General features: G+C 35.1%; 1 protein-coding gene across 1 annotated transcript in view; it reads left to right on the plus strand.

The window, feature by feature from the left end:
• ITGB1 (integrin, beta 1 (fibronectin receptor, beta polypeptide, antigen CD29 includes MDF2, MSK12)) overlaps window positions 1-10,016 on the plus strand; it is a 40,414-nt gene extending 30,398 nt beyond the window's left edge. The window contains exons 13-15 of the mRNA XM_011993310.1: window positions 9-248; window positions 1,938-2,104; window positions 8,780-10,016. Coding sequence (XP_011848700.1) covers window positions 9-248; window positions 1,938-2,104; window positions 8,780-8,845 — 473 coding nt within the window. The 3' untranslated portion in view covers window positions 8,846-10,016. The remainder of the gene's footprint in view (window positions 1-8; window positions 249-1,937; window positions 2,105-8,779) is intronic.
• The last annotated feature ends 691 nt before the right edge of the window (window positions 10,017-10,707 follow it).

The raw sequence follows: 10,707 nt of genomic DNA on the forward strand, positions 1-10,707 counted from the left end.
TTTTTTTTTTAACAGAGAATGTGTTCAGTGCAGAGCCTTCAATAAAGGAGAAAAGAAAGACACATGCGCACAGGAATGTTCCTATTTTAACATTACCAAGGTAGAAAGTCGGGACAAATTACCCCAGCCAGTCCAACCTGATCCTGTGTCCCATTGTAAGGAGAAGGATGTTGACGACTGTTGGTTCTATTTTACATATTCAGTGAATGGGAACAATGAGGTCATGGTTCATGTTGTGGAGAATCCAGGTAGAAATGCGATGATTGCAAACATTCTTTTCATATTTTGTATGTCTTGTTTCTGCTTATTTAGGCCTAACATCCAGAAACAGTCTCCAGCTGGAATATTTTAGGTCAAGTTGGGAAATTTTTCATCTTTCAAAGCTTAAAATATTACCTAATTAACTGTATAAGAAATAAGGAAAACAGAGTTCCACTTTTAAGTTTTCTAAGTGGAGAGTTTGAAGATTAAATGCAGTGATTTATATAAGACACTTAGAACGATGCCTGACACCAAGTGCGTAGTAAGAGTTTTTTTTTTATGATTGATGATTTTAAAATTAGAGCTTGATTTAAGTTTGAATACTAGGAAAGATAATTTGTTAAAGGATATTAATATAAAGTGTTGATTTTGTTCAACTTCTCTGAAGGTGAAACTTTTTTTTTTTTAATCTTAGTTTTCTTGGTAGCCTTTTTGTAGATTCTTTAGAATTTTTTACCTTAGTGTACATGTTTTTGTGTAAACATAAGCTTTCATTTCTCTTGGGTAAATAGTAAGAATGGCATTTTGGAGCATATGGTAAGCATATGTTTAACTTTGTAAGAAGCTGCCAGGTTCTTAGAGTCCTGTAGTGTTTTGAATTATCATCTAGGTGTTTTGCAAATATTGTCTCCCAGCCTGTGCCTCCTTATCGTTTCATTTTTTTAAGTGTCTTTTGAATACCACAGGTTTTAATTTTGATTAAGTACAGTTTACCAAGTTTTTCTTTTGTGGCTCTTATTTTTACATTGTCTTTCAGAACTCTGCCTAACCCAAGATTTTAAGGATTTTTCTCCTGTGTTTTTTTCTAGAAGTTTTATAGTTTCTGGGGTTTCACATTTAGATCTGTAACTCATCTTTAGTTATTCTTAGTGTGTGACAAAAGGCTCAGTTTTTTTCATATCAGTGTCCACTTGTTCTAGGGGCATCTGTTGAAAAAAGACTGTGCTTTCTCCACCTTTGTTGAAAATCAGGTGACCTTACATGTGTAGGCCTGTTTCTGACTCTATTCTGTTCCATGTGTCTGAGTGTCTATCTGTTAGCTATACCACGTGGTCTTGTAGCTTTCTTTATAGCTAGCCCTGAAAGCAGGTAATAAGAGTCTTCCAACTTTATTATTTTACAAAAGTGTTTTTGAGACACTTCCCCTAGTTCACTGCCTTCCACGTTAATTTTAAAATTGGCTTGCTGATTGCTACAGAAGTTCTGCCAGGAGTTTGAGTGGGATACTATTGAGTTTATAGATCAAACTGGGAAGAATTGACATCTTAACAGTATTAGGTTTTGTAACTCCTGCACATGGAGTATCTCCATTTATTCAGTCTGAAAGATTTCTTTTTATCAGTGTTTAGTAATTCTTAACATGCAAATTTTGCATATATTTTGTTAGACTTATATGTAAGTTTTTCATGCTTTTTCATTCTATAGTAAATATTACTGTTTAAAAATTTCTGTTTTCAATATGTGGAAATAAATTATATATATAGAAAAGTACATGATTTTTGTTCCTTGATTATGTATCCTGCAAGCTTGTAAACTCACTTGTTAGTTCTAAAAGCTATTTTATAGATTCTTTGGGATAGTGTGCGTTCACTCTCTTGGGTGTTTATTCCTGTATTTTTTTTTAATAAGATACTGCCCAGCTTTGTGGTACTTATTATAACCTTCTTATTTTCCAGAGTGTCCCACTGGTCCAGACATCATTCCAATTGTAGCTGGTGTGGTTGCTGGAATTGTTCTTATTGGCCTTGCATTACTGCTGATATGGAAGCTTTTAATGATAATTCATGACAGAAGGGAGTTTGCTAAATTTGAAAAGGAGAAAATGAATGCCAAATGGGACACGGTAAGTTACAAAACATCTAAAAAGCAAAGTGGCTCATAAAGTAAATGTAATACTCCTAAGACTTATATATTAACTGTCAGGGTGATCATTAAAGTCATTTTTAAGTGTTTTATTCCCCCAAAAGTTACTCAAGGAATTTGCATTTAGTGAAAAACAGAAAGCATCCTAAATATATCCCATTGAAACAAAACATTGATTATAAGCATGTATATTCTGGTTACTGTGGCCAGTATTTTTATTTCTTTAATAGTTTCAATCCTAAATCTGCCTTTTCATCTAATGTGGGGCAGAATCCTAAATAATGTTATCTGTGTAGCAAGCTATTCAATGGAAAGCTGTTTCTTTCTTTAAAAAAAGAAACAAAAAAACAAAGAACCTTCAATGAAAGCCAGATTCAAAAGGTTGTATACCAAGTTTGTCCAACTTGCAGCTTGTGGGCCAGGACATGCAGACCAGAACAGCTTTGAATGTGGCCCCAACACAAATTTGTAAACTTTCTTAGAAATTGTAAGTTTTTGGTTTTTTTTTTTTTGTGTGACTTTTTTTTAAGCTTATTGGCTATCGTTAGTGTATTTTATGTGTGGCCCAAGACAATCATTCTTCTTCCAATGTGGCCCAGGGAAGCCAAAAGATTGGACACCCCTGCTGTATACAATATGATTCCATTTAGAAGATATTCTGGAAAAGCAAAACTGTAGGGGCAAAAATCAGTGGTTGCTAGGGGCTGGAATGGGGGAAAGGGTTGACCACAACAGGGCGTAAGGAATCTTCCTGGGGATAATCTTGATTGTGGGTAGATTTATGTATTTGAAAACTCACAGAACTATGTACTTTAAAAAGATGTATGTTCCTCTATGAAAATTGTATCTCAGTAAACCTTAGCTTATAAAAATCTTAAAAGCCCTAAGTGACTGAAAGTTTATGTTAGCATTTTTAGAGCTTTGAAATAAGGAGTCAGAGGGTGGGGTAACCAAATGTTGGCCTTTGTGTATCCATCTTTTGATACAAGAAAGCAATGACAATCTTCAGTATTTTTAAATTGTAAATGAATTGTAGTTAGTTGCACTTTACTACAATTTCCTTGGGTTTTTTAAAATTATCAATTTTTTAAATTATAAATTGCAGAAGGGTAGAAATAGAAAAAAAATTCCCTTTATAGTGTTTGAACACTATAAATGTCCTTTTTTTTTCTGATGAAATCATTAGAAACTATTTCTTTTACTTTAGCAAGAAAATCCGATTTACAAGAGTCCTATTAATAATTTCAAGAATCCAAACTACGGACGTAAAGCTGGTCTCTAAATTGCCGTTCGTATTTTCCTTCACTTTCTGCCTTTGCATGTGAACTTTTATCTTTTTTACTGCACTGTGTGCCCTTATCACTATTGCTGGTCTTTTTTTAAGTCTGGCTTTAAATATCGCTATTGTGGCTTTTCTTTTTGTGTGTTAACTTCGCGTTTTTCTTAGAAAGACTGTAAAATAAGTAATGTGATATAGAATAGCAGCTATGTTGTAGTGAAAAGAGAATGTGCTTTGCAATTAGTTAGACATTAGGTCAAATCCCACCTCTTCCACTTAGTAAGCAGAACAGCATTGAGCCACTTCACTTCTCATCTATCACAGGGAGTCAGTACTCTGTATTGTATGGGGTGGTTGTATTTGGCAAATGCACTCCAGTATATGAAATCAGCCTGTCAGCTCTAATCCTCACAACAGTCCTATGCCTAGAATAATATTATCCCTTTTTCTTTTTTTTTTTTTTTTTTGAGACAGAGTCTTGCTCTGTCGCCCAACCTGGAGTGCAGTGGTGTGATGACAGCTCACTGCAACCTCTGCTTTCCAGATTCCAGCGATTCTCCTGCCTCAGCCTCCCGAGTAGCTGGGATTACAGGCACACGCCACCACACCAAGCTAAGTTTTGTACTTTTAGTAGAGACAGGGTTTCACCATGTTGGCTGGGCTGGCCTTGAAGTCCTGACCTCTGGTGTTCCACCTGCCTTGGCCTCCCAAAATGCTGGGATTACAGGTGTGAGCCACTGTGCCCCACCAGTATTATCCTTAAATAACAAATTTGTTATGAGTAAATTTTAGGGTCGGATAGTGAAAATCGATCATGAAATCCAAATTGCAGAATAGAAAATTAAATGTAACCTAGTGTGATATTTGTATGGTATGCAACTACAGTATCATTATTGGTTCTCAAAAGATTTGAAATCAGTTTCCTGAATATAACTTAAAATTTCATTAAAAGCCAGAAGACCATATATATGTATGTATATTATATATATATGTGTGTGTGTCTGTGTATGTGAGAATGATTCTAATTTTCAAATGTAAGTTTATAACTTCATACCTGAATTTTCATGAAATGTTTCCAGCATATTCTAATATAATCATGCAAGCCCCTAAAACTCTGATAACAAAGGTTAATTGTGATTAGAACTAAATTCTCCTGACTGGTGATTGAGAACTCTTCCTCCTTTTCCCAACTGTCTGACTATAATAGGGCCTGGAAGATTTCCACTTTTCTCACTGCCTACCTTATTGTGCAGATAAAGACAGTGTTGGTGACACATACAGATCATTGTGTCTCAGGCATGATTCTAAACTCTTAATCTATATTTAATCTTCATAGTGAAAGTTGTAGGAATGTTTTACATATGAGAAAACTGAGACACATAAGGGTTATGTAACTTGACCGAGTTCCCATGGCTAGTCAGTCAGAGAGCTGAAATTTGAACCCAGGCAGTTGGGCTCCAGAGTCCATGTTCTTGTCTACGACATTGTACTTCGTAGCAGCTATGTATCTTCAGAAGTCCCTGTTACCTGGTTAGGAAGAGGTAGATCACTCTTTATAGAGATTTACAGCCTTTTTACAATTTGTTGTTACTCTGTCAGAGTTAACACTGCTGCCGTTGGCAAACATCATATTAGGGACATCACTTTAATACATGGAACCCAGTGCTGCAGTTGTGCTTATTGACTGTTGAGAGTGTGCTTACAAACTGATCATGAATAAGAGCTTAAAGGACAGGAATGTTTAATAGTTACAAGTGATATGGGAAGGACTGATAACATTAGAAATCATTAACTTGTCAGATTTTTATTTCTAAGTAGATCGTAAGACTTTTTAAACTTAAATTTGTTGGCAGAAAATTATATTCAAATTTAACATACGAGCAGGTTGGTACAAATTTGTGTTAGTCTGAGACAACACATTTTTCTCGTTCTCACTTAGTACTTTACAGAAAGTCATTTTTAGAGGAAAACTGATTAGCCAATGACATTGCCAGGCCTTTTTTTTTTTTTTTTTTTTTTAATAGATATTATTTTCTTTAGTTGTAGGTCAAAAATAGGCAAATGTTGACAATTTCGTGTGGTTATTTCTCGCAGGAGAAAAAATTTCTGACCTACTGAGGTGAAATTTTCAACCTTGCTGTACCTTTAATTGTATTTTGAAGGAAATAATGAGTAAATGTTACTTAAACTTAATGTTTATAATGTATATATGGCTAAAATGTTGCTAAAATAGGCATTTTATGTAATTCAAGAAGCAAAAGTTTGGTAAACATTTCTCTATGCATTATTGAAGTCCAGGCAATTTGATGGCTACAGATTATTTTAAGAGATGTTTTCTCAAGAAAAAGTAGAAATTAACAATTGAAATAAATGAAGGAGCATCAAGAAATTACATCACGGATTGTAAAAAACTTTTCTGATACGGACCAAGGTTTGCCAGTCAATTACGTCATTAAACTTTTTGAAATAATGGGTAGGCACTAATTACTTTGGCACCAGACTACCATGTAGGAGCATTAAAAAGAACATGTCACATTACCAGCTTCTAACTGTTGGAGTGGGTTAAAAAAAATGGTCTGTCCTAATCTGCTCTATGCAGGTTTAAATGTGGATCCCAAATCTCCCACAGTTCTGCATTACATATTTAATACATTATAGAAATGGTTCTGTAGCTACCACTGTCAGCCATTCCAGAGTGAGCACAAAGATGACATTTTATTGAGCTTGAGGGCTTCCTTTCATAATATAACCCTGTTCTCTTGATGTGGATTTTATTGGGGTTGGGGGGTGGTGCACTCTGAATGATGGAAACTAATCTGAATTATTTTAGTTCACCTTCATTTAAAATGATGCCTAATGCAGATAGTGAGCTTAATTTTACCTCTAACCTTGCATGTTAAACTTTTGTTTGAATGGACTTTGAAATAATAAATACAAATGTTTGTGTATATGACAAGACAGATTTTTCTCCAAAGGTAAGTTCTTCCATATAAATTACACTTTGGACTCATCCGTATAGGGCTTTTTTTATTTTTTGTTTTCTTTTTTTTTTTTTGTCCTTCCCTTATAATTCTTGAGTATTAAATACTAGATTTAGCAAATATATGATTTTAAAGAAACTTAGATGGTAATTTATTTTCCCAACATATTTGAAGGAATGCGTAGCACTTAGCCTCAAATCAGATAGGATATAAATGTGGAGTGTAATTTATTTGCACTCTGGCTTTTTAAGATGGTAGTTGCTAGAATCCAGTTTCCTGACCCCCATTTTGAAATGTCTGCTCTCAAAACTGTATAATGTATTAGCTTCAGTTGGGACTAGAGCTGAGAGTTTGATGTACACAGTTTTGTCATCCACATCATATGCTGTTTGAGGGATCCTGAGCTTGTCCGTGTTTCTGCAGCAGCCATTCAAGGTGTATTTTGAGGAGGGGGAGTGATGAGGACTGAGGCATGTTGTCAGGTTCTGATTGGTATCACATGAGCTGCTGAGCTGAAATCACAGAGGTTTATTTGGTGTCTTGTGGGACCCAGCCTTTTATATGCTACATTTTTCCCTTGGTGGTATGGGATACCTACAGGATGAAGGTCAGACTTCATAGCAAGGCCTCTAGGGCCGTTCTTCCTTTGTCTCCTCACCTCAAAACATATGCCCCCTTAACTCTTTTTTTTTTTTTTTTGAGATGGAGTCTTGCTCCTTTGGCCAGGCTGGAGTGCAGTGCTGCGATCTTGGCTTACTGCAATCTCCGCCTCCCGGGTTCAAGTGATTCCCCTATCCCAGCCTCCCGAGTAGCTGGGATTACAGGCACACGCCACCACACCCAGCTAAGTTTTGTACTTTTAGTAGAGACAGGGTTTCACCATGTTGTCCCGGCTGATCTCAAACTCCTGACCTCAAGTGATCCACCCCTCGGCCTCTCAAAGTTCTGGGATTACAGGCATGAGCCACTGCGCCTGCCCTCCCCTAACTCTAAAAACTTCTGAACTATATATATTTCTATTTAAATGTCCCATTCTTTTCCCTACACCTTGACCTTGCATAGATTTTTGTTTACCAGCCAATAATTTATCTATAGTCAATTTCACAATGAAAATCTCCTTAATCTTCTTAAAGTTGATAACTTTTTTCTTATACCATTCCCAGATTATGTTCATAACTCTATTGTAAACTTTATCAGAGTGCCTTATTTTCATGTCTCTCACCCGCCAAACTATACCTTCCTTGAGGGCAGAAATTGTGGCACCAAAAGGCAGATCCAAATACAGTCTGCAATGAAGTGTGAATAAAATTTAAAAACAAAATTTACTTTTAGATCAAAAAATGTTTTTAGATGCTTTCTATTTTTTAAAAAATCACCTGCAGTTGGTTCTATAGTGAGATATAAAACCGAACAACATTCCAAAATCTTAATTTTTTCCTGAAAAAAAATTTTCCTGGTAGTTAACAAGTATTTTTGATTTGTACGCACTGTAATTTGCTCTGCTAAAGTGTTATTTGGTCACACTTCTCACTTGGCTTTCAAGCCTGCTTTCAATTTATAAGAACAGGAGAAAAAAGAATGCTATAGCAAGTATTTACATGTAGCACTTGCAGTATAAGAGAATTTTTAAGGAACATGGTGATACAGTGATATGTTTTTTTCTGCTGAAAACATCACTGTCAGTATATTTTTGGATCTTGAAAGATCTCTTGTGTTTATGGCTTGGAGCCTGCTTGCTAGCCTTGATTTCATACTGTTTACTAAATAATAGCATTGCAATAGGACATTTCACCAATATGATGTTGAAGAATAACAACTATTTCATAAGGAATGGTAATTATCTAACATTCTAAGCAAATTTGGCAGTGTGACTTGGTGGGGCACAGTGCTATCCATAACACAATGGCAGCCTTACCCTCTAAATTAGTAACTTCTGTAGGAGACCCCAGAAGCACACCTCCCTCCCAGCAGTGAAAGCCGAGGATTCCCGTTTTGATTAGCAGGCGCCTTCTGTTCACAATAAAGGGATAAGAATCAGGCAGTGATGGCAGCAGAGTTCATGCTTCCTTAAGGCAGGCATTACAGACTAATTCAAAGGAGAGAATCCACGATGACAGTACATTCTGTGCCATGGAGAACATTCTTAAGCCTTCAATGGAGGGAAGGACTCAAGAATGAAATAGCACCAGATAGGGGCATCATTAGACTTGTAAAGCAAAGCTTCCATTTTCTATTTTTATATAAGCCATTATTAATACCTTTAAAACAACTGTGATATCTGGACAAATAAAATAGAAATGACTTCTTAAGATGATTACAACTCTTAGTCTTGATTTATAAAAATTATTCTATATAATTTTAGTAGAGTGATAATTTTTCTTTTTTTTTTTTTTAGGGTGAAAATCCTATTTATAAGAGTGCCGTGACAACTGTGGTCAATCCGAAGTATGAGGGAAAATGAGTACCGCCTGTGCAAATCCCACAACACTGAATGCAAAGTAGCAATTTCCATAGTCACAGTTAGGTAGCTTTAGGGCAATATTGCCATGGTTTGGCTCATGTGCAGGTTTTGAAAATGTACAATATGTATAATTTTTAAAATGTTTTATTATTTTGAAAATAATGTAATTCATGCCAGGGACTGACAAAAGACTTGAGACAGGATGCTTATTCTTGTCAGCTAAGGTCACATTGTGCCTTTTTGACCTTTTCTTCCTGGACTATTGAAATCAAGCTTATTGGATTAAGTGATATTTCTACAGTGATTGAAAGGGCAATAGTTAATGAGCATGATGAGAGTTTCTGTTAATCATGTATTAAAACTGATTTTTAGCTTTACAAATATGTCAGTTTGCAGTTACGCAGAATCCAAAGTAAATGTCCTGCTAGCTAGTTAAGGATTGTTTTAAATCTGTTATTTTGCTATTTGCCTGTTAGACATGACTGATGACATATCTGAAAGACAAGTACATTTAGAGTTGCTGGTGTAAAATAGGTTTGAAATAGTTGATCTCCACAGGCCATGGGAAAAATTCAGAGAGTTAGGAAGGAAGAACCAATAGCTTTAAAACCTGTGTGCCATTTTAAGAGTTAATGTTTGGTAACTTTTATGCCTTCACTTTACAAATTCAAGCCTTAGGTATAAGAACCGAGCAATTTTCTGCTAAAAAGTCCTTGATTTAGCACTATTTACATAAAGGCCATACTTTGCAAAGTATTTGCTGAATGGGGACCTTTCAAGTTGAATTTATTTTATTTTATTATTTTTATTTTGTTTAATGTCTGGTGCTTTTTATCACCTCTTCTAATCTTTTAATGTATTTGTTTGCAATTTTGGGTTAAGACTTTTTTTATGAGTACTTTTTCTTTGAAGTTTTAGCAGTCAATTTGCCTTTTTAATGAACATGTGAAGTTGTACCGTGGCTATGCAACAGCTCTCACCTATGCGAGTCTTACTTCGAATTAGTGCCATAGCAGACCACTGTATGTTTACTTCTCACCATTTGAGTTGCCCATCTTGTTTCATACTAGTCACATTCTTGTTTTAAGTGCCTTTAGTTTTAACAGTTCACTTTTTACAGTGCTATTTACTGAAGTTATTTATTAAATATGCCTAAAATACTTAAATCGGATGTCCTGACTCTGATGTATTTTATCAGGTTGTGTGCATGAAATTTTTATAGATTAAAGAAGTTGAGGAAAAGCATTTCTGGTTGGTGGGTAGTTCACTTATGAAGCTAAAACAGAATTCTTTAAATGTACTAGGAACATAAGGAGAATGGTATGGTAAAATAGAGACTTGAAGACTGTCCTTGGGCTCTCTGAATAATGGTGGATAGATCCTTATGCTGCTGTGCTGGGAGACAGATTTCATCCCAACATTAAGCAGAATTAAATTTATGAACATCTTAGAGCCATTAGTAGGTGCTGGAAACTGTATCAGTTTATTTAAGATAGGGGATTGTTAACTTTTCTGATAAGAAAAATTAGGAAAAATTTTACTTTTATTTGGCTTTGGTTTATGTTTGAAAGGATATATCCATAAGAACTACTTGTGTAAAGCTTATTAGAAGAAATATATGCTCCTTTCTTAAGCATACAACAAATGTCAGAAATATTTGGAGGAGAAAAGGTTTCAGCCTTGCTAGCCTCTCATGTTTATACAATCCCTTCACATCCTGTTAATTGATCTTCTTTTAGTTACTCCATTTAAATGTGTTTCATAGCTTAAAGCATCTTTGAGGTGAGAATTACACATTTTTACTAATAGTTTGTAAGATCCATCAAAAAATTATATTTATTATTCTCTGTCACCCGTTTCAT

This window comes from Mandrillus leucophaeus, unplaced genomic scaffold (assembly GCF_000951045.1).
Source record: "Mandrillus leucophaeus isolate KB7577 unplaced genomic scaffold, Mleu.le_1.0 Scaffold429, whole genome shotgun sequence".
NCBI lineage: Eukaryota > Metazoa > Chordata > Mammalia > Primates > Cercopithecidae > Mandrillus > Mandrillus leucophaeus.